This window comes from Oreochromis niloticus, linkage group LG1, assembly GCF_001858045.2.
Source record: "Oreochromis niloticus isolate F11D_XX linkage group LG1, O_niloticus_UMD_NMBU, whole genome shotgun sequence".
NCBI classification, from domain to species: domain Eukaryota; kingdom Metazoa; phylum Chordata; class Actinopteri; order Cichliformes; family Cichlidae; genus Oreochromis; species Oreochromis niloticus.
This window is the reverse complement of record NC_031965.2, coordinates 1,365,741-1,390,008: the sequence shown is the minus strand read 5'-3', so window position 1 is coordinate 1,390,008 and position 24,268 is coordinate 1,365,741. Positions and strand designations below refer to the sequence as shown.

General features: G+C 42.4%; 1 protein-coding gene across 2 annotated transcripts in view; it reads right to left on the bottom strand.

Annotated features, from left to right (window-relative positions):
• The window catches only part of crtc3 (CREB regulated transcription coactivator 3), a 46,179-nt gene that overhangs the window by 17,874 nt on the left and 4,037 nt on the right, over nucleotides 1–24,268 (bottom strand). The window contains exons 2-5 of one of the 2 annotated variants that reach the window (XM_005461628.4): nucleotides 20,363–20,473; nucleotides 17,154–17,282; nucleotides 11,424–11,485; nucleotides 2,716–2,778 (exon numbers count right to left, since the gene is read on the bottom strand). In XM_005461628.4, the coding sequence (XP_005461685.1) occupies nucleotides 2,716–2,778; nucleotides 11,424–11,485; nucleotides 17,154–17,282; nucleotides 20,363–20,473 (365 nt within the window). The remainder of the gene's footprint in view (nucleotides 1–2,715; nucleotides 2,779–11,423; nucleotides 11,486–17,153; nucleotides 17,283–20,362; nucleotides 20,474–24,268) is intronic. The other variant, XM_003456903.5, reaches the window with a different exon arrangement.

The following is a 24,268-nucleotide window of genomic DNA, read 5'->3' as shown; positions in this document are numbered from 1 at the left end:
TGCAAATCTCCGTTAAGAAGTTACTGCGGATCGCTCCGTGCGTGGGGCTGGACGGTGTCAACGAGCTAACCGTGCTAATGCGTTGATGCCATGCAGCCCCACGCACGGGGGCTGCACGGCCTAAAATCCTTTCATTTTCTCAAAAATCGACAGTGCGCCTTATGTATGAGTTCTGGTTGTGCTTACTGACCGCGAACCGATTTTATGTGGGACGCGGCGCTCAGGAATCTGTCAAAAATGTTTTAGTACGACGTTGCTAAGCTACGAAGCCACACCGCTTAATGGATTGTCGGAGCATTACGGCTGCCGAGGAGCCTCGCGGAGTAATACGTACTGTGCTTCAACGTAATATTACCGTATTGTGTGTGTATAAGGACCATAAATGGCTCCTGTTCAGAGACATGGTTACGAAGCGGATTTCAAACTCCAGGCTGTCAGTCACGCAGTAGAAGTTGGGAACAGAGCAGCTGTGAAATCTGTCTTTGTTATTATGCTCAGCGTCTGTTAGTTTACATTTTGACTGCACAATTGTGAGCTCTTTGTTATGCACAAAAACAACATTGTTTTATTTCATTTATGGAACAATATTATTAAATGCTGATAATTTATTTCTGAGTAATTTCATGTACATCTGCGCTGTATGTTAATAAAAGTGCCTGTGTGACATCTGGGACACAGTGTGACTAAGAACTCTCTTTTTGTTCTTACTTTATGGCTTTAAGAAAATATCGAGATATATATCTTATATCACCATCCAGCTAAAGAATATCGAGATATGAATTTTGGGCATGTCCCCCAGCCCTAATGATCCATGACTTTTAATATTATTTCACATTGCACGCAGTAATACATTCTAAATTAGGAAATAGCCTTTAAACAACAGTTAAACAAGCACAGGGAGGAGACTCTGTGATTGGATATAATCGTCTGCCCCTATTCACACACCTGGGATAGCAAACAGGTGCATTTACAAACATTTTGACTGCAAATTTAGAAAAAAATATAAAACATTGAATTATCTTCAAAGCATTTAAAATTCAGATATGTCATTTACATTTTTCCCCTGTTGCAGGAGTTTGTCACTATCCAGACTTCTGCACTCAGTACTCATCAAATGTGGTCGTGTGTTCAGTCTTCAAGTCAGATTTAAACCCTTTCACAGCTGACGTTATTACAGTTAATTAACTCATTGAAGCTGGCTTTTACTTACAAAACTAAAATAAAATCAAAGTATTGAGTAAGTGTCCCTTTTTTTATACATTAAAAAACAAACAGCAACCTCTTGCTACTGTGATTGTGATACTTGCAATTTTGTCCACATTCGGCGGCCAACTGCAGTTACTTACTGCAACCAAGTGTTCACCCATAGATCGAGAGTGCGTCACAGTCTGGACAACCATTTTTATTCACAAGGCAATCGCACAAATCTCATAATGGGAGGCAACCTGTCTCCAAACAATCGTGATCCAGCTTCAGCTGGTTACAGTTATTCTCAGACTGGTGAAGGTGTGCAAAAAAAACTGCACTACATTCTCATTTACAAATGCAGACGGATTGCCAACACGTTGTGATCAATCTGCCCCCCCAAAAAAACAACAAAGAAAAACAAGTTGATTGACTGATTGATCCAATTTAATGTTGTTGCCATAGTAACAGAAACACTGTTTTCTGATAATCCGCTGGTGCAAACTTAAAAAATGTGTATTTTAGACACAAACTGTTCTCCGTGGTGATGACCTGGAGGCTGACACTCAAAGTCAGTTATGGAAAAAAAATCATGCTGAATGAAAATGAGAACGCCACAGTTGGAGTTGGTATAAAATTGATCTGGTTCCATTTTACGAGTGTATGAGCGCAGATATTTCATATATCCCATCCAGTCTGTACCTTGAGAGCTGCAACTCAGTGTTTCACAGAAGCCGACGGTCACAGCGAGGTAATGCTGGTAGAAAGCACTCAAGCACTTTGCAATGTGTGCCATTTTGTTCTTTTCTACATATTCCACTTGTGTGGTTTTTAATCCTGTTCTCTTATAATAAGAAATACAGTCAGACAAACAGCGAAGAAGAATGGTGCTAAGGAAACCACTGCTGCCCGTAATAATCGAGTAAAGTGCAGCTGTTTGTTATTCTTTGGTCACATTGTGTTGGTCCAGAGTTGTGAAAGAGATTAAGATCAGACCACATTTTATGAGTAATCAATGCAGAACTCCAACATGTTCTCAACCTTTTCCTGCAACTGTCGCCAACACAAACTGACTCCAGAAAAATCAGAGAACCCAAAGACAATACAACATTTCAGGGATGATGTAAAAAGGCTGAGAGTCAGAAAGTGTGAGTAAGGGACCTTGATGTTAGACTGCAAAGAAGCCACGAGTCCTAAAGCTGGGTTAGTCAGTACCGATTAATGTTACAGACTGAAAACAGCAGTGAAAAGCTACAAAGAAAAACAAAGAAATGAGTGATAAGACTCTGGAGCTGAGACTCGGGTCCTCTATTCCAGTGCTTCAAAGGAAGAAAGAAGAAGGGGATTATTGAGATGTTACAAATCAGACAGAGATTTACAACAGATAGAAACCAGGACGTGATGTAGCCAAGAGAGATTGCAAAAAGACAAAGAACAGAATTGTTTGTCACTGTAAGCGAGGGATAAAGCAGGCCGAGCGAAAGAGGGAAAAAAAGACTGAGAAGGAGAGGGATGGGGTCAAGGGGTCACCTGTTGAGTTGTGATATTAATCTAAACCCCGGCCGTTTTTCCTCAGTCCATGGCTGCTGTTCCCTTCGAAGACAGACAGAGGAAAAGCATGACAGACACATTTAATGGGTAAAAGCAGAGACCCCTGGCTCCAGCCTTAAAGTTCTGGAAGAGGAGAAAATATCCCTGTAAAAAATATGACATATTTGCATTGGCATACGTGTGGAAAGAAGAAAGACCTCGGAAAATACTCTAGACCCAGCACAATAGTGTTTTATTTCGGAGGAAAATGGAAAGAGGGGATAAATTCAAAACAGGGTGAAGACTGATGGGAAGGAAAAAATGAAGACAAAAAGAGAGTTAACAAGAAGCAAGCTAGGTTTATAAACCTGCAGCTGAGTTATGAAGCTCTCCTCTCACACGTGCAACCAGCACTCTGAGGAAACGACCAGAAACAGAGGACACAACTTGACGTGGAGAGTCAAAGCCTGAAACGATGGAGTGGGAACACTGAGTGGATTTTGTTCTAAAGCGCTCATCAAAAAAGGGTCCTGACTTTTCCCTGGACTAAAAGGACGTAGTTACAGTTTGTTTTTCTCCAGCTGGCACAGCTATTCTTCTAAAATTACTAAATTGTGATGGAAAGAACTAAAAACTAAAAATAAATAAATAATAAACTAGACCGCCTCTCTCCAGTCATGCCGGCTGGGATGTTTGTGGAATGCTTTCTTAGCGCTATATATATTAACAAAATGCTCCTGTTTTTCAGCTGCCATCAAAGAAATAGTTGGAAAACCAAAAATCAAAGCAACCAGAAACACAACGACATCAGGCACTTTGTGAACAAGCTGTTTAGCCACATCTTCACTTTCAGTACAGGGAGACAGAATTTAACTGCCCGACGTGTGAGCCTGGGTTTGAACCTGCTGGGCAGCTAATCTCTGAGTGGACTTCGTATGTTCTAACTTTGAGTTTTCTCTGAAGGCTAACGTTTCCTCTCACTGTCCAAGTTAGGATTACTGATGACTTTAAATCGTGTGAGCATGCCCGGCTCTCTACTAGTCTTTTTCCCACTGCACAGTGCCAGTGACCAACCCAGAGCCGACATTTTTAGGACCAAAGCTGGAAAGTCGGCAGATATAGCTGAGAGCCCACTGTGACTGAGGAATTCCCCCGACCTCTGGTAGTGTGGCTACATAATAATCAGTTCTCAGAATTGACAAAATGTGGGCTGGTTCTCAAAGGGCACCAGTGCAGACCTGTGACAACACTGACTGGGTTCCCTACGTGACGTCTCAAGCTGACTGTCTTGGTGTTTTAGAAGTGGACATTAAAATAATCCAGGGTGGATCTGACTGGAAACCAGTGGACTACACTGCATGCTCCTTGGCTAGCAAGCTGCCCATCCTCTTTCTAACTTTAATGTGGGCAATAACTTCCAAAGTGAACATTACAATATGTTCAGTGAGACCTTTTGGTGGCAGTGGTATGTCAATGCAGGGACATCAAAGATCGATTTTATTAAATACATGAAAATACTTTGGGAACATTACAGGGAGTGCAGAATTATTAGGCAAGTTGTATTTTTGAGGAATAATTTTATTATTGAACAACAACCATGTTCTCAATGAACCCAAAAAACTCATTAATATCAAAGCTGAATGTTTTTGGAAGTAGTTTTTAGTTTGTTTTTAGTTTTAGCTATTTTAGGGGGATATCTGTGTGTGCAGGTGACTATTACTGTGCATAATTATTAGGCAACTTAACAAAAAACAAATATATACCCATTTCAATGATTTATTTTTACCAGTGAAACCAATATAACATCTCCACATTCACAAATATACATTTCTGACATTCAAAAACAAAACCAAAACAAATCAGCGACCAATATAGCCACCTTTCTTTGCAAGGACACTCAAAAGCCTGCCATCCATGGATTCTGTCAGTGTTTTGATCTGTTCACCATCAACATTGCGTGCAGCAGCAACCACAGCCTCCCAGACACTGTTCAGAGAGGTGTACTGTTTTCCCTCCTTGTAAATCTCACATTTGATGATGGACCACAGGTTCTCAATGGGGTTCAGATCAGGTGAACAAGGAGGCCATGTCATTAGTTTTTCTTCTTTTATACCCTTTCTTGCCAGCCACGCTGTGGAGTACTTGGACGCGTGTGATGGAGCATTGTCCTGCATGAAAATCATGTTTTTCTTGAAGGATGCAGACTTCTTCCTGTACCACTGCTTGAAGAAGGTGTCTTCCAGAAACTGGCAGTAGGACTGGGAGTTGAGCTTGACTCCATCCTCAACCCGAAAAGGCCCCACAAGCTCATCTTTGATGATACCAGCCCAAACCAGTACTCCACCTCCACCTTGCTGGCGTCTGAGTCGGACTGGAGCTCTCTGCCCTTTACCAATCCAGCCACGGGCCCATCCATCTGGCCCATCAAGACTCACTCTCATTTCATCAGTCCATAAAACCTTAGAAAAATCAGTCTTGAGATATTTCTTGGCCCAGTCTTGACCTTTCAGCTTGTGTGTCTTGTTCAGTGGTGGTCGTCTTTCAGCCTTTCTTACCTTGGCCATGTCTCTGAGTATTGCACACCTTGTGCTTTTGGGCACTCCAGTGATGTTGCAGCTCTGAAATATGGCCAAACTGGTGGCAAGTGGCATCTTGGCAGCTGCACGCTTGACTTTTCTCAGTTCATGGGCAGTTATTTTGCGCCTTGGTTTTTCCACACGCTTCTTGCGACCCTGTTGACTATTTTGAATGAAACGCTTGATTGTTCGATGATCACGCTTCAGAAGCTTTGCAATTTTAAGACTGCTGCATCCCTCTGCAAGATATCTCACTATTTTTGACTTTTCTGAGCCTGTCAAGTCCTTCTTTTGACCCATTTTGCCAAAGGAAAGGAAGTTGCCTAATAATTATGCACACCTGATATAGGGTGTTGATGTCATTAGACCACACCCCTTCTCATTACAGAGATGCACATCACCTAATATGCTTAATTGGTAGTAGGCTTTCGAGCCTATACAGCTTGGAGTAAGACAACATGCATGAAGAGGATGATGTGGACAAAATACTCATTTGCCTAATAATTCTGCACTCCCTGTATAAACAAGAGGCTCATCACGCCTGACACGAGGCAAACAGTTGCAGTCTGACTGACTACGCTCACTCAGAGCTTGTTGATGCAAATAACTTCTCATTTATAAACACACACAGATTGCCAGCATGTTGCCAACGGGCTGCCGTTGAGCAGGAAGGTAACTGAGCATAAACGTGACAGTAAAATGAGAATTTCTGTCTATGTAGACAGGAACACGTGTGATTGTCAATTATTTAATCACACATAGATTGTATGTAATTGCCAACTTGACCCCATCTAATAGACTGATAAGCAGACTGACTTCACAGTTTTGTGGTTATTGCAATTCTTGGTATATTGCAAAACATTAAAAATCGCAACAATATTGCATCGTGAGTGAAGTATTGTGACAATATCGTATCGTAGGATGTCTCTACAATGATGTAGGCTGGAATCATGTTTTCTCAAATCAGATACTCATGTTAGCAACGCTGAGACTTTAAGACAAACCTCCAAACCTCTGACCTCCAACAGTCTGTGACAGAAGCCTCTCAGGAAACCAACACCCACAATCAGGAGTGCCATGCTGGAAACACGATTAGTGTTACTATTAAGCTTTGTGAGTCTAAAGGTCTGCAAACCTCCAGACTTATCTGACAACTTACTGCATTCATGCAACTGTAAAAACAACAACAAAAAACTACAACACTACGTGTTACTGCAGGGTGTACAACCTATAGCTATATTTAGACATGACGTAGGCAGAGGAATGCAGATTAGCTGTGGCATCCCACCCATCCCACAACAAATATTTAACTTGCACAAATACGTGTGATTGTTAAAAAGGGCAGACCGGTCTAAATTTATCCAAGACTGGTTATGTTTATGCCATGTTGTACATGTGAATGCCAACCGGCGTTTGTGCTAAGTATCAGCAGCAGCCCGGAGCACAGGTGCATCAAATTCACGACGCAGTTTTCAGGTGAGACAGCAGTTGTTTTGTTGAAACAAATACACAAAAAACCCACAGCTCATTCAACAAATGCATAGAAAAAGCAGCAGCAACCAGGGCAATCAGACAGAGGGCACAATGCCTTAGAAATCGTCACAAAACATCTCCAACGGAGACTGCGGTGGAAGAATGCAAGTCCTCTTCTCTGCACTGCAGTCTCCTGGGAGCCTGGGCTGAGATTTCATCCCAAGAGAGGCTGGTACAGGAACAGCAGGCCAAAGATGGGTGCATGGAAGAGAAGCAGAGCGTGGGACTGCATTGATGCTCTGACCCTGAAGCAGATGGTCTCCAAAGGGACCCAGAGCTGTACTCAGGTTTTACGCCTCAAGCATCTTTAGGAACTAACCCTCTTTAAGAGCAGTCTTAAATTATAAAACAACGCACCTTTCTAACAGTGGACCGTTCAGAAAGGTGTCGGTGTGTAGGAAGGACAGATGGTGGATATCAAAAACCCTGGCTCGACTCACTACAGATGGACGCATTAGGATATAACTCCTTTTTCCCCTCAGAGAAAAAGAAAATCCAGAGAGATGATAAAATTTTCCTTTGGCCAGACTGCTGGTCACTGGGCGGTTAAAGGCTATGTGAACAGCTCTGTTCCCCTGCATTTCTCTCATGCCTAGCAATCCCTCAGCTTATGTAACAGAGTCTGTAAACCTCAGTCATCTGTTTACCAGAGGACAGATGTGCTAATGAATGCAAATATATATTTTTCAATCATCTTCGTGAAAAGCAGCTTTTATTAAAACACCATCTTTTTTATAACAGCAGCTGGTAAACTGTGTACTCTGTGCTGTGTACACACTTTATCCAGACCTGCCACAGTTCGTCTGCAGATTTTACGATGTTTTCAGTCTCTTCAAGTACTCTAAGATCGGGCTCTGCGGAGGCCGACAGTGCCGTACACGCAATTCCCGGGAAATCAAGTTTCCCAAATTTGGATCCATTCTTTGCAACTAAGCTCTGAAACACCTTAAGGATTGTTTTAGCGCCCTACATGTTAGCTGTCAGAAAGCTACTGTAGCTAGCTCTGACACTTTCAAACACAACAGTATTCACAGCTTTATAGGTGTTAGTTTTATACCATCACAAAAACACAGTGGCCCAAAACTGACATGTGGACATTTGACTTAACAGTGATCATTCTGAGTGTTTGGAGAACTGCAGGATCTTTTTCCCTGTAATAGCACCTCACCTCTTACTGTTGCTTTTGTTTTTGGTTCAAACGTTTATAGAAGCTTAGTTCTGGGTTACAATCGAACAGAGGTCTCTCCACAGCGTATACTAACTCAAGGTTCTATGTAGATACATTACATGTAGAACATGTTCTACCATCACACGCTCAGGACTGAATCGTGAACTGAATCATTTTGCTTTTTGCTCTTCGTGGCCCTCACCATTGCTCTTTATTACTCTGCCAACATGTTTGGGCTTGTTGTCAAACTTTTACTCAGTGCAGCATATGACACCAAACCAAAAACTCTGCAAAATATGATGAGATTTCTCCTGAAATGATCTGAGTAAATATACAGATGGTTGCTGTGTGTCCTTTCTGAGCGTCTGATTTTAAGCACTGAAACCCAACACACCGCTGAGGTAATGCAACGAAACGGTTAAAGTGTGTTGTGGCTCTTCTCCACAACTGACTAACAGTAATGTAGTGCAGATGTAGCTGGCGCTGTAAACACTTACCACCCCACTCTCCCCTGAGACAGTCGAGCTGGAGGATCTGCTTCTGACTGTAACAACACGAGGGCCTGAGACTATTTCCATGAATGGTTATTAACCTTAGCCACAGATGGGGTCTTTGGATGAGAGTGAGTGGGTTTAAATATGGAAAATAAATTAACAATAGTCTCTTGCAAAGGATTGCAACACACAAAATTTCTTCAATGGGACCTCCTGGCCAACCAGTTGAAGAAGAGCTTCCCAAATGTGACACAAGTTCAGGCCAAACACACTTCCTGTTTCCCCTCCAACCGCGTGTTATGTCTTTATCCAAGCTACAAGATCCGTCAGCAGGCTGAGAGGAAAAGCATAACAGTGACAGTGCAGAGGGGAGCTTGTGTTGTGTTCATTCATTTTGTCCACACAGACAGCTTACAGAACGAGGACACTTGCCAAATGCAGCCGGTCCAAGGACCGTGACCTGATTTGTAAAATAGCTATGGCTGCATTATCATCAGGAGATGAACGCTGTTGCTTCTCGAGGCGTCTCAAACGCAGACACGTGCAAATGAAAACAAATGACTATGAAAACGTGGTTGAAGTGCAGAGTCAAAGAAAGAGAAGTACTTCTCCATTGTTTAAGTACAAATGTGCATATGTGTTTTTAATTAAGAAAAAAGAAAACTAAGAGGGGACGGGCAAATATGAGCAATATGCACCTAGGGTCCGTATTTATGGCTCCCAAGCACTTTACTGTGATCTAACATCATATATTCATCAAAGAGAGAAGCAGCAGAAACAGCTTTACTTCATCTATTTCAATCTTGAATCATATGAAACATTGAGAGCAACTTATTGCAAATATCTGATTACATTACTGTTTTTCATTTTCAGCAGTGGCCCTGTCATGTGACCGCAGCGATCGTGCCCCTGATCCTCAAAGGGATTTGAAATTGGATCTTTGTAGCGTAAATGTTAAACGCTCTTGTATTAACCTTATTCATGGACTGTTACGAGCATCTTCTGAGTATTATTACGATGCCAGATTCAATATTCTGAACCTTTTGTTTTCACATTGGGATTAAGTGTTCTTACGTCTGCTAGTACCTCAGGTAAAATTCCACAGTGGACACTGATGGATTAGGTCAACGTTTAGACTTGGTAAATGGTAAATGGACTGATTCTTATATAGCGCTTTTCTACTCTCCTGGACTACTCAAAGCGCTCTATACTTCATAGTTCACTTCTTATCAGCTTTTCAAAACCCACAATCTGGAAACTGTGATAAGTAAAATTCAGGAAGGCTACTTAGCATTTTGTTGTTGTTGTTTGTCTTGGCTCAGCAAGCCAGATATACAAATCTCAGAATAATGAACTACATCATTAGAACTAAAAAGCAAATGAAAACACATGTAAAGCCCTCTGTCAGGTGGACATGTGAACATTAAGCAGGGGGACTGTGATGCTCTCTGAGCTTTCAAGCTCTGCTCAGACAAACTGGACAGCAGAGTTTGCCCAATGTGCTTCCACTTTTGGTACACCTTATATCCAGCATTATGGTACTTGTAGTTCCTCTGCCTGTGACAGTAAAGTAGGCAAAAATCCACTGCTGAGGGGGAAGCTTATCCCTGTTACACACTGTGACAGCAATCTGCTGCAGGTTGGAGCAGGAGGCTCGATTTGGCCTGCAGAGACTTGACGGAGCTGCAGAGGAGCATGAAGAGGGAACAGGAATAGAAAACGAAAGGAAAAATGACCACAAACATAACAAAGGGTTTTTTGGCAGTTTACATAAAAGTATTTGGATTTTAGATTGAGTACTTTGCACCTATAAACAGAGAAACTATGAAAAAAATGAAGTCACAACCCAGGGAAGATTCATTCAATCGATTGACAAGTTCACTTCACATTATCGTTCATAGACGTGTGTGCGCCTTCATGCCAGAAGGTCCAGTGACTGAATCACGTCAAAATGATCGTCACGTTTGCTCGTACTGTAAATTCACAAGCTCAACCATTCACCAAGAACAGGTCTGATACAAAAGCAGCGGTGCCGAAATTATATGCACGAATCTGCTTTTAGTTCTTTGTGCCACATGGCTCAGTAAGAAACACGCCCACTCCGAGTGCGCTGACGTCTGGCTGCTCCGCGAGGACGTTTGTCAGCCAACCTGTTTTGTGCTAACAACAATGACGCAAGGGCGTGGGCCTTATTCAGTTCTTCGGCGCAAGCTGTTATAGTACACTGCAACGCAGAGCCAATGTCTGCGTCGCTGCTGTGGAAGAAAACGAGGCAGGCTGACCGGCAGCCGGCCAAGACGGCATACAAAACACAAAGTGTGGAGACAGCAAGACTGAAAGAGTGAGAAGGGAGGAGCTTGGCTCAGCTCTTTTATCACAGGCCCATAATTCACTGCCTTGTAAACACTGAGGAAAAGCTGTCTACCAGCACACTGACTGCTCTACGCAGCCACAATCAGCGCTCAGGCGTCCAGTCCAGCACAGTCTTCCAGCAGATGCCGAGACTGAGTTTCAGCTAAGTTGGTGATTCTGCACCACGGGGCGGTGACGACACAAATCCCTTAGCAGTAGGACGACTGCTGCTGGGCATGACCTTTAAAACAAAAGGCTATCTGTCAGACACCTTCAGCTAGGCGCAGGCTTCTCAGGGCCAACGCAGCATTTTCACACTTGAAACATTTGTGCAGAAACAGTCGAGGCCAACAACTCCACCCAGCAGCCTGCTCCAGCGCCTCCCTCAGCCATTACTCACTGATCTGTGTTCAATCGAGATAGCTGGGGTCTGGACTTTAAAAGAAAATAACAGCAAGCACAGAGACAGACTTGATATGGGAAATACACTGGCAGGAGGAAATGGTTCCTGTTGTAAAATGATCTAGTTCGAGGAAGAAGAAAAGACGATAAGCATTCTGTCAGCAGCTCGGAGGCACTACTCACCTTCTCCAGTTGTTGTCCGGAGGTGGCGACAGGTACACCGCTCCATATGGAGAGCTCTCTATGTAGGCTTTGGTCAAGGAAATGAGTGACACATAACATACCATAACACAACAGTCAGAATTAAACCTCATTATAAAAGATATACAGATGTGTTCTGTCTATAAGACAAGACAAAGCCCTGCTGAAGTGATGTACAACAGAGACAAGCTGCAACAACAGAACCGACCGTCCCAAAAAACTCAATGAAACAACATTTAAGAAGGACATTTGTGCCTTTAGACACATACTGTGGTGTAAAGTAGAGAGGCCATGCCCGCCTGGATGTTTTAAAGCTGAGACTCCTGCTCTAATATGCTGTCTAACAACCTGACTGCTGGACAACATGAAACAATGGCAGCATTATTTGATTTACTCCTGAATGCTGATGCAGAGTTCCTGGCTTTGTCTGCGAGAGGGCAGGGTGGCGCTTCGTCTTGCCAACAGTTACTCTTTCAGCGAGTTGAGGTCTTTTGTTTTGGAAATATGGGGTAGCTGCTTAGAGGGAGGGTTTAAACTAATTCAAGCAAAGCCACGCGAGACTGACGGCTGTACCAGGAGTATCTGTATCACATGGATTATTATTGGTATGGGGCAGATTTACAATCTAGATACTTTGTGTCATTCATCGGTTCTCACACAAAACATAGGACAGGCCCTAAAGCACACTTTTATAGTTTCCCTAGAGATGAGAGGTCATGATCCAGTCAAACTGGATTAACACCTTTCAACAGCTACAATGGAGGAGTCAACCCGGAGTGCACAAAGAGGAAAAATGAAAGAACAACCTTCTTCTGTAAGAGCAGTGAGCCTGAAATGGGAAAATCATTCAAAATCACCCCACCCTGTATTTCTCTGGCCTACTGGAGCCACCATCACATTTTAAAGATATGCCACTGTTAAAAACAGAAGAACAATCCAATCCAAGTGTCTTGGCTTCAGGTGTCCTTTGATACAGACAATAGGATAAATAACACACTTTATCACATGTTTTTGTGATTTTTAACTAATGAGTTCATTAAGCCAGAGGTTCCCAAAGTGTGGGGCCCGCCCCCTAGGGGGGGCGCAGAGCCATTGCAGGGGGGGCGCGGTATGAAAAGAAAAAAAAAAAAAAGAAAAAAAAGCGCGCTTGGACACTGTGGACAGGTTTTTGACGGGGCTCCCACACAAACGCAAAGCAGGAGATGAAGCATCGCCAAATATGTTTCCAAACCAACTTCCTTCCAAGCCAAAGACAGGAAAATATGGTGAAGCATATCTTCCCTTTGGCTTCACCTGCACAAGTGCCAAGGTAGGTCTCCCCTGCAAAATTAGTTTCCCTGCGTCGGGAGCAGCGCTGGGCTCTCCAAATCACGGACAAACAGGATCCCACATTCTTGATTTTTAGTTCACAAACACTTCTTGTAATGACTAACTACTCCTGATATTTTGGACATGTTAGCTCTTTATGCAGTAAAGTTACAGTGGGATACAAATAATATCAGGCTGATCCTGCCGTAATTTGTTCCCCCCGGTTCAAATCACGGACAAACAGTATCCCACAGCTGTTTATGTTTTTGAAACCATTTTGCACAGAGAGACATTTTTTTGAAAAATGTATTGACAGCAATGTTGAAAATTATTACACAGGGAAAAAAACAACTACACGTAAAATAATCACACTGTGACGCCTCTGCCTTTCTAAATGCAGGGACAGTAACTGCGTGTAAAACCTGAAGATAGAGACAAAATACTGTTAATCTGACTATCTGCCATTCTGCAATTCATGTCATGTAAACAATAACGTGGCGCACAGCGTGACGTGAAAAGAGGCACATACTTTTGACGTTGCGCGACGAACTCTGTAATCCTCGTCCACACGTAAACGCAAAAAAGGAGTTTTAAATAATCTCAGTTTTCGGTGAATCGCAACGCCGTTTACGTGTTGACGAAAGGCCCAAACGCATAGAAACAGCTGCGTTTTCAAAAATACCCGTGTAGGTGTGGACGCAGCGTAAAAGAGTTAGTAGTGTATTTTATTACTACCTGTAATTTATTGCCGTTTACTTGTATTTGCTTAATTGTTTACTAAATGTTTGAGGTGTGAAATAAACCGCAATGGAGTTTGTAAACAAAATATGGGTGTGTGTGTTTGGAGGATGTGTTTGTGTGTGTGTGTTGGGGGGGGGGGACGAACATTTTTCTTGTAAAGAAGGGGGGCCTGGCAAAAAAAGTTTGGGAACCACTGCATTAAGCTTTCATTTACAGTCATGCTAGTTTCTCCTTTCCCTGCTCCAAGTCTCAGTGTGAGTGCACCTCCTCAAACACATGCATGCAATGTGAACAGTTGAGCTGACATGAAAGGTGAAGTGTATATATGTGTGTATCGATGAAGGTGAGAAAGCTGCTTAATGTAAGAAACAGAATAAGACAGAGTGTGCAGCAGTATCGACACACATGACCTGACTGTGCCTAAGACAAAAGCAGCTGGAATACTTTCAAACTGAGCTACACTGCTGATGACTGAATCAGACAGATCAGGCTTATAGTTTGTCCCATTGTCCCGATAACAGCATCTCCAACTTTCACAGTCAGGATCAGACTGACATCAAATTTGTCAACTTCACATTTTTATTTTGAAGGTGCTGTGCTCCCCCCTGTAATCACCACATAATAAGTAAAGAGTAAGTAGAAGGTCGAGTTTCCAGCTCAAGTTCAACCAATCATCAGTAGCCTAGCTGACAGAAAGATTACTGTTAGACCCTAATAGGGCAACGATGACATGTCTCCTCCCCCCAGCGTTTATTTTATCTGCACCATGGTATTTTTGGCTCTCAGCAGTTCTAACCAGTGTTGTTGACTCAAGTTTCATTTCCTCTACTGCGATATACATTTTTACTAATGAAATAATCAGATATTAAACAGGAAGGCCATGACACCATGTGACCATGAACCACATGTGCTTACATACATGGCCTCCTGTCCCACAGGGCCCATTCTGAGCAGCGAGCACCTCATTATTGACCTTTGCACTGTTAGACCTGTGCAGATCACACCAATGCACAGAACTGACACCACTGCTTTTGTTTTGATACTACGAGATCAAACGTCAACACGGGGGCCCCACCCGGGTTACATGTTACATTACAGCATACATATGATCTGCATTCTGCATGAAATTAAACTGTAAAGCTCAACTTTCATTAAAATCAGAAAACAAATAAACAAACAAATACAGTTCAGCTATCCATCCTAATCCCTCATCCTGTTCTACTGCTCGGTGATGTGAACCAAAATCACAGCTCTTTAACTGTTAAGCAGAACAAAGGTCTACAAACTGGGCTGAACTTTATTGTTTTATCTCAAACAAAAGTGATCAAAAGGAAGTGTAAAACTTAACTGAAATAAAGAGTATATGTATTCTATATATTTTGAAGGCAGTGTTCATACAGCAGTTAATGACGCTGTCGTAAACTTTGGAAGAGGTCTGGTGTGTTTCAGTCTTTAGCAACACCTGTTTATGACATGTTTTTGCCACTCACTGGTCTCATAAAGCAATAAGAGCAGCAGAAAGAGCTGCGCTGTTGTAGCTGTGTGTCGGTGCTGTGCTGCAACACTACAGAGAGAAACAGCCATGCCTCAGCTGGCTTTCCCTTCATGGGAGCAACTTGTGAGCAACTACTGCAAGGTTTGGGAAAAATGGAACGCATCGGGTTGAGTGGATGCAACCCACAGTGTGGGTAACGTAACACCACACAGTGTTTCTCACAGAATTAGATTCTATTTGTGGCAGTAGGAAAGGCTACAAGCTTGCATGTGCGGGGGGGGGGGGAGTGAAAGGAAGAGCATGGATGCTTTCTTGAATGAGTTATTGTGTGTAGTTATATTTACTTAGTGACAATAAATATAACAATAAACTTACTGTCTCTCCAGTTAGTGCACAGAGTCCAAGTACAACTTCTTGGACTGCTTTTGGCAGTGCTAGCACTCAGTGAGCTCACTGGGCCCACAGGAACCAGTCCGCCTGCAGGCTGTGGTTAGAGGGCCCAGCTTGCTCCAGAGCAGCAGGAAGATAACTGTGGAGCTTCTAGAAAAAGCCACTAAAAGATGTCAAGCACCACCACAACAGCAACTTGGTCAGCCAATAGAGAAGCACACGGTGTGAAGGACTGGAGCTGGTCAGCATTGACTAAAAGGTTCAAAGAAGAATGAGGGCATCAATTACGGATAGCATTGCTAGCTCAGATACAAAGAATTCACCAAATATGCTTGAGCTGATGTTAATATAAATGGGTCCAAGTAAAAACGATGCCTGGGAAACAGTGGACACATCTACACGTCCAACCATGCATTGTCTTCTGCTTATCCTTCTCAGAGCTGTGGGAAGAGGGGGCAGGTGAGAGGCAGGGTACTCCCTGGACAGGTCACCTCTCTGACACAGGGCCAAGTTAAAACTTAGATTTAATAAACTAAGTAAGTTTCTACACTTGTCTCATTTACCTTTTCACACCCATCCATACGAGCACTTTTTTCTGGGGGGGTTTTCTACGCAGGTGCTTTTCTATCCAACATTCACACTCCAGTGGATACATCACAAAGCAACTGGGTTGGGATCTTGCCCAAGGATATTTGGCATGCAGCCACCCCACAAGTTACACTTGTTTCATTATAGTATTGAGTATTGATTTTGATATTATTGATCTTACTAAAGTCAGTTACATCTTTTCTGACTGTTTAAAAAAAAGATAAATACACTATACATCTTTTATATATAAAAAGCTTCTCTTCAACATCTGTGCAGAGGCAGGGAAAGAAGAAAAAAGTAGGGCGTGTGTGAACAAATGTTTAATTTAAATATAAAAAACTGGGTGTGAATGAATCCACATCAAGAAACTGATGTTTCAGTCATCGGTTAGAAGCAGCTACTGTTTTTGTGCGATTGCATCTTGGATAATAATAACAGCACACGACAGGCTCAGTCTAAAAAGGAATCGGGGCCCGTCTCTCCTGCACTGCAAATTCATTTTTAGGACAGTCTGTCCAAGTTACATCTCTTATAATGGTTGCTCATTATTCCTGAGTTAAATTATCATACGTGAACTGCCTACGCAGCTGTTATGCATCCTGACAAACACCGTGGATGTAATTGCTGACGGCTAAAAACAATCACAGTAATTAACTGTGCATCGTAAAATCTTACAAATCCTGAATGATTTCACTGCAGACCGTGAAATCTCCAAGAACGTATAAAACTAAATGATTTCTCTTCTCTTGTTCACTCCAGCTGTGATGAGACTCCATGATGAAAGGCGCAGCTACGAGTCAAACACTCACCGCTCTGCTCCTGCATCCTTACCATGAAAGTCTCATTTACTGCGACACATGCATGCAAAGCACACACCTTCAGTGTGCTCTCAGACTATGCTGAGAATCTCCCACTGTCAGTGTCTATTAGGAAAAAGCAAGCACATTGTCTCTGCGTCACACTTTAAATTAGCATAATGACTAATTCTGCTCCTGAGGCTACAAAACATCTGCCTACACCAGTAAGTGTCGTCACATTAAAGCACACTATGAACACAAACCATTAAAAAACAAAACAAAAACCACCTGGAAGCCACAGCACCCGCTTTCTCGTCGTCGATTAACCTTTCATAATGATGACAACACCCGTATTGCACAGAAACTATCGTTCGTTCAGGCTTTAAAGGATATCTGCCGGCCGTGCTTGTCGAGGGGTCGGCGATGGGGAGAGTTGATACGGTTGCGGTCCCTGTGGACCCTCTCGACCAGCCCGTGGTGGCGAGTCCCTCTCACCGAGTCCAAACCTGAAGGGAAGCCACCCTGTAAAGGACACAACAAAGGAACTGTTCACATCACACACATCAAAAAGCCGTCTCCTGAAATGTAGGGAGAGCTGCTGACACTTGATGAAAGGTGCTGCATTACTGAGATGAGCCGTTTAGTAATCATGTTAATTAAGGTTGTACACCTAGACAGAACAGACTTAATGTGATCACTAACACCTTTTACACCTCACCGTGCTCCATATTTTCACTCTTGTACACTATTAGAGCAGTTATGCCACAGGCACTGGCCCTCAGTAGTAGCTCCTCCCCTTTCCCCTCTGGTTAAGATGACTCTCTTCTGATTGGATGCCCCTCGCAAACCAGCGGTTTAAACAGCAGGTCGATGGGGTTTGTGGGCCTTAGATGACCAACTTAAAGATATCCCTTCTCTAGGACATCTCATGCTGCTGTGCATAGAAAAACAACTACCTGACCGCGAGCATATGGAGCAGTCTGCAGTCTGATTATTTGAAACTTTAGCCATGTGTGTAATTTAAAAGCTGTAGCCAAGCCTGAAAAATGTGACAAACACAGAATAGGTCCCCTTTAAAAGTCTACAAACACTGTCAGAGACTAATATGTACCCATGCATTTTCAGCACATACTGAAATTATAAAGTGCCACAGTGAAATATATGTAATGTCACATGTTTAACACAAACATGTTTAACAGTCTAGAGCTGTTTATTCCCTGGCTGAAACCCTGAAAGGACATGTTACTCAACTATGTTAACATAAAGATCGAACCATCTGTTTTCATACAAGTCATCTTTAAAGTGTCTGGTAGTTATGTCTATATATGCAGCTCTGACCACAGGTATGTGGTCATAGAATGACTAAACATCTTACAGACATTAACAGTGAGCAGCAGATAACAGAGCACCTAGAGAACCACAACCACTGTCCTCAGTGATTTGTGAGAGCAATGGGTCAGATATAGAGCATAAAGGGAAAACAGTTTGTTTTCCATCCAGGCTTTTAAACAAGCTGAAATAATGCAACAAGATACAACAATATCAGTGACGATGATGATGATGCCCATCACTCATCACTCCTTCGTCGCTGCTAATAATAAAAGGGCAAAACCCAAAAGCTGCAGGTGTTCCCAGTGTTTGACTAAACTCCTACACTTGTTCCCAGCTCAGACTGGGCACTCCACCCTTCTCTGGCTGAGAACCAGGGCCTCAGACTCTGAGGTTCTCATCCCAGCTGCTTCACACTTGGCTGCAAACCGCCTCAGTGCAAATTAGCAGTCATTGCTCGATGAAGTCAACAAGACCACATTATTTACCCAAAGCAGAGATGAGATCCTGAAACAGCTGAACTCAACACCTTCCATCCCATGCCTGCACTACAAAGAGAGCACCTAGAGAGTCTATAAGATTACATCAGAGTCAGCGATGAAGGGCAGCCCTGTCAAAGTCCAACCCACCGAGAACAAGTCTGACTTATAGCTAGCAACATGAACCAAGCTCCCACTGTACAGGGACATGGTAGGTGTACCAGATTCCCCAACTTCCCAAAACATCCCGAAATGCAACTGGATCCCTTCTCCAAGTTTACTAGTTGTGTTTTGTGTGTCCATAATACATATGGAGATTGGTTGGGAAAACTCCCACAAATGCTTGAATATCCTTGAGAAAGAGCTGAACGAAAACCAAATCGTTCTTCCAGAATCCAAACTTCAGCTAATGGATAGACTCCCCTCTCCAGTACCCTGACATAGACCTTACTGCACCCAGGATCCCTTGGAACACTGCTGACATTCTGATTGAGGGTGGGATTTAAAGACCTCAGTGCCCGAGGCCTCAGCCTGGACCCTCGCTATATGTTTGGGTGTCCTAAGCCTGTGTGACATCCTCTCCACACTACCGATAGTAATGTTATATTAATGCACTGGTTAGGTTTTGTATGCTTACAGTATTCAGATCTTATAAAAGGAATTTCGGAGTTTAAGAGGTTTCACTTTAGTGGAGAAATAAATCAGTTCAGTATACAGATTATCACCCCAGTCAGCTGAGATCAAGCAGAGAACGTTTCCACCTCTCGTTAAGGTTTATTAATAACACGTGATCGTAGTATTGAGGTGTTTGGGAAAAGGTGGGATTAAATGAGTTAATTCTGTCTGATTAAGAAAGCCTTAGCAAGTATTACATTAAGCACTCTGCACTCATTTAATTGAATTAGGGCTAACAAATGATTACAATCGAGTGAGAGCTAGAAGCCATTTAGTTTGTGGCATTTTGTTCCCAGTAGAGACGAATGCACTTTGTGTATCTTAGGACAGATACTCCTCAGAGAACTGATACACGTCCCAGTGTGACAGAAAAGCTGTGTTAGAACTGCAGCATTGATGCTTTATTCTGGTTTTTCTTCCAGTCTGCAGAAACTCGAGTGAATTATTTAATGCTCTCGAGAGCAGCTTGTTTGCACTTCTAAAGATTCAGCACACAGTTTTGCTGCTTTTGCAGTTGAACTGCACATCAAAAGTGGGCATCAAACACAGCTGACCTTGAAAAACCCCTCAATGAAAACGAGATCTTACACATGATGGACTGCAATGTCGAGGGCGGCACACATCTTTTTCTTTTTTCTTTTCTTTTAATGAGAAATCTTCTTTAGCTTAACTTCAAACCGACTAAAACCTCCCGTGTTTCTGCACCAGTATGTCCTGAGGCCATGTTCAAACTGACATTAGCCCTGTGAGGCCTCCTCAATAGGTTTGAACAACAATGCTGCACTGATGCAGCTGCAGCACTGATGCAGCTGCAGCACTAATGCAGAGCTCCACCAAGACCAAACATACATATATAAAGAAAGACAGAAAGAAATAAGGCTCGTCTAGTGAAAGAGTTGAATTTGGCTCAACTTTACTGCAGCATACCTGCACATGAATTGGCACAAGTGCACAATGAGTATTTCTGTCAAATCTCTGGGCTTCTTTTCCACACAGATTTCATAGGGACTTTATCAAGTCAATGGTTTTTCATTTTGCTTAAAGTCTTAGAGAGGTGTTATTACATTTTGAATGCAGTCTGTGTGGGTGCTGTATATTTTGATGGTGACGAGTTCCCACCTGAAATTCAGTGCTGGTGTTGCCGATTTGATTGACGTTGGGCAAAGAGCCTCCGTAGTACTGCACCCTTGACTGAGACAAGCGAAGCTGCTGGATCTTCTGAAACTGGACCTGCGACAAAAACAAAGTCATGCGTTGATCGTCTGGGCACGTAGCCTTCACAAGTCCAGAGAACAAGTTCTGAATGAGAAATGAATTTGAGCAACCCGACCTTATATTGTACTTCAAATTCTGCAATATCCTGTGAATGTCTAAAATGTCACTTGGGGCCCACTATATATACCATCACTGCTCCTCAAATTGCATTTTTTTTCTTTGCATGTCTCATCAAATGGATTTATGGTTTTCAATCACTCTGAAGCAATATCATAGTGCAAGCAGCCACTCCAGATGATTTAGCATAGCTGTGCTCTTATTACTCAATCTGATTTTACCATCTGCATTTTGGAAGTGAACAGAGAGACAGGCGTAAAGTATAAATGCATTAAAAAACTGTTTTTCTGATTAAAAAGCAGCCATATCCACTGAACACTGGGGACACATTCTAGGAAATGGGCAGCTTGGCTTCCACATTAGCAGCCTACTGCAAAGATGCCACAATGATTACCTCACAGAAAACAGAAGGCAGCTTGTTCTGCCAAGGTAAATAGAGCTGGCCCTTAGCTGTGATCGGGGATAGGCAAATCAGAGGGGCAAGCTTCCCTTAGAGCGCCAAAAGGACAAAATTTTAATTTCAAAGACTGGCCTTGTTTGATTGTATCGTATTGTATAAGAGTTTACAAAGAGACTGTGAAGTTGGCAAGAAATTCGGGACGAGCTAGGACCACTGGACTAAAAACCTTATCTTTTGGCACAAAATGTATCAGTTTCTGTGCAGTGTGGGCGAAAGACTGTTCTGATTCAGCACACGCAGCACAGCAGACAGTGGTATGGTGTTTAGAGGTGATGCTGGTCAGTAACCAATGGGTCTGTGATATACACGACTGAAAAGTTGGTAAAGACGTGCTTCCTCAAGCCAATTCAGGAATTTTTACTGCCAACAACTGGGATTTAATGTCAGTCGGTTTCTAGCCTCAAATTTCAGTAACACTGATTTTTAATGTAGGACACATGGAAAAAAAATATTCCCTCTCTTAGAGTGTCTGTGTCAGCCTTTATGTAACATCTTCACATATTTATGGATGTGAAGGATGCAGACTTAAGTCTCTTGGTGTACTCGCTACAATGCAGAGTTCTGCAGAGCTTCTCGGGGGTTGATAGTAAGACCTTAGGGTTGGTGTAAATGCTGAAGCAGCTATTTCTAATTTCAGCTGTTTGCTTCAAGCAGGCCCTGTGACCTGGCCACCTTCAGCCTCACTGACTGGGCTTTTCTGTCTCAGAGGTCACTTACAGTTCACATCTTATGGCAAACTTAACTCAGTGTCGCCTCGAAACCACATCCTCTTAGACTGGCCATTCAGGACTCTCGCTCGCACAGAAAGAGCCCATTGTCAGTTGATGGAATGAGAATAATGTGAAAAGGCCTTTATATCGTCCCAGGAGACATTATTTTTATGACTTGGAATGCATAAGGTTTACAGTCACAGGAAAACGAATTATCCAGGTTTATGTGTGGTCTGATATCATCCTAGTCACAAATCTAGCAAACAATACACAAACATTGTACATTTAATGTCTTCAGTGACTAAGAAAACTTCTCATCTCAATTCTGAAGTAATTGTACCTGCAACACATGCAGGACTAAGGTAGCAAAGCACCTCCAAACCCTAATGCTTCACAGCTGGGATGAGGCTTTAGTGTTGGTGTGGAGAGATGTTTAACCACTAAACAACAAGTGTGTCTTTTCTCAAACAGAGCAGCTACAACAGGAGCCATTACCAGCTCCTAATGTTGACGTTTGGCATCCGTCCGGAAATAACAGAAACTTTTTCATCTATTTTTTTAATCATTTTCTTTTTTTTTGTGGCATCACATGAGAATCGATCTGTCTTTGTTTGAGTTTCAACTAGAGCTGGGCGATATAAGATTTTTTCATATCACGATATGTTTTTTTTTCATTTCAGGCGATAACGATATATATCACGATATAAGCCAAATAACTATATTTGTAAGATTTAAATGTGCCGTTGCTCACAAGTAAAATGTGAAATAATCAGCAGCTTGTTTTGATTTAAATATTTATTTCCCATAATAAGTTCAACAGGGCAGATGTACTTAAGGAACATGAGACTTCAGTTTCAGATAAACAAAGACAAATATTGCAAACTACACAAAAGGCAGCCGCTAAAGCGTTTAAGTTTCAAAATAGAACAAACAAAACAGACTAAATTGTCAATTCCACTTAGAAACAAAATATTAATTCTAAAAATAAATCTTAGTTTGTTTTACAGAAGAACAGACAAAATTGACTAACTTTTGTCAATATCAAATAAACTGAGAACTAAAAGGAAATTCTCAATCTCTCCTTGTTGTATAGCTTAGCTTTTCAAACAGTTTTAACAGTTACTTTAGTCTGACGAAAGCCGAATGACGAATCAGCGCTTTCAGTCAGAGATTGAGCATGCACCGCTTTATTGTATTTCCAGACTTGCTTTCGGCACAATTTACAGTGCGCGCTACTCTGCTTTTTGTCAGACTTGAAATAGCCGAAATACCTTCACACTACGGAACTTCTGTGGCCCTTCTGTTCGACAATCTCTCCAGCATTGGAACCATCATCTGTTTTTTCTTCGGTAACCTTCGCTCACGCTCTCGGTTGTTTTTTCTCTAGTCGGCAAACTCATTTCCTCCATTACCTGGGCAGCCCGGCTGCAAAAACAAATACACATGTGCGCCTTGGCACTTGTGCTGTACGTAACAAGTCACGTGACGTGACGCTGCGGCTGTGATTGGTTCGGCTCTGCGCTACTTAATTTGGATTGGCTGTTCTTTTTTTTTTTTTAAAGAGGACAAGAGAGATGAGGCCTATCGCAATAGTTTAATTTTTCTATCAAGAAAAAGTTATTTCGCAATACATATCGTTATCGTTTTATCGCCCAGCTCTAGTTACAACTCAGAATTACATTCTGATCATCTTTTCAGTCATCGAGCACAGTTCCTAGAGTACATGAGGTGGTCATGTTAGGGATGTGCAGCGACATCTGCCAACAGCAGCCTTATTGACTTCTGTTGGCCTAAAGACAAATGTTGTGACACTGAAATAGTATAATATCAGAACATCATTGTTATAGCAACACAATGAGTTACCTAGTGTGTATGACAAGGCAAGCCCAGGAATGTCTGAGAGCAAGAGCTGCTTGCCAGACTCTGACAACAACTTAAAAGAGCGCTACTTAGCAACCTCCAACAAAGCACAGCACTTTGGAAAATAAGGGCCAAAATAACAAGCATGTTTCACCACTTGCAGCAAAAAAACAAAACAAAAAACACACCAGACCACGAAGGAGGAAAAGATGCTACCAGCAGGTAATGTGCAACCCAAATGTAAACAAATGATTCAACCGAGCATGGCTGGAGCATCGGCTGTCATATGGAGCCATGGCTGCAGTCCATATGACAGGAAGCGCAAACGACAGATGGAAATTACCGACGTAGTTGCATAGTGGAGCTGTAAGCAACAGGTTAAAACACTCAAACAAACATCAACGTGCCAGGCAGAAAATTGTTTCATTTTCAGTTAGAGCTGGGCGATAGAACGATAACGATATGTATTGCGAAATAACCTTTTCTCGATAGAAAAATGAAACTATTGCGATAGACCTCATCTCTCTCTCTTCCTGTCTTAAAAAAAAAAAGAACAGCCAATCCAAATTAAGTAGCGCATAGCCGAACCAATCACAGCCGCAGCGTCACGTCACGTGACTTGTTACGTACAGCACAAGTGCCAAGCCGCACATGTGTATTTGT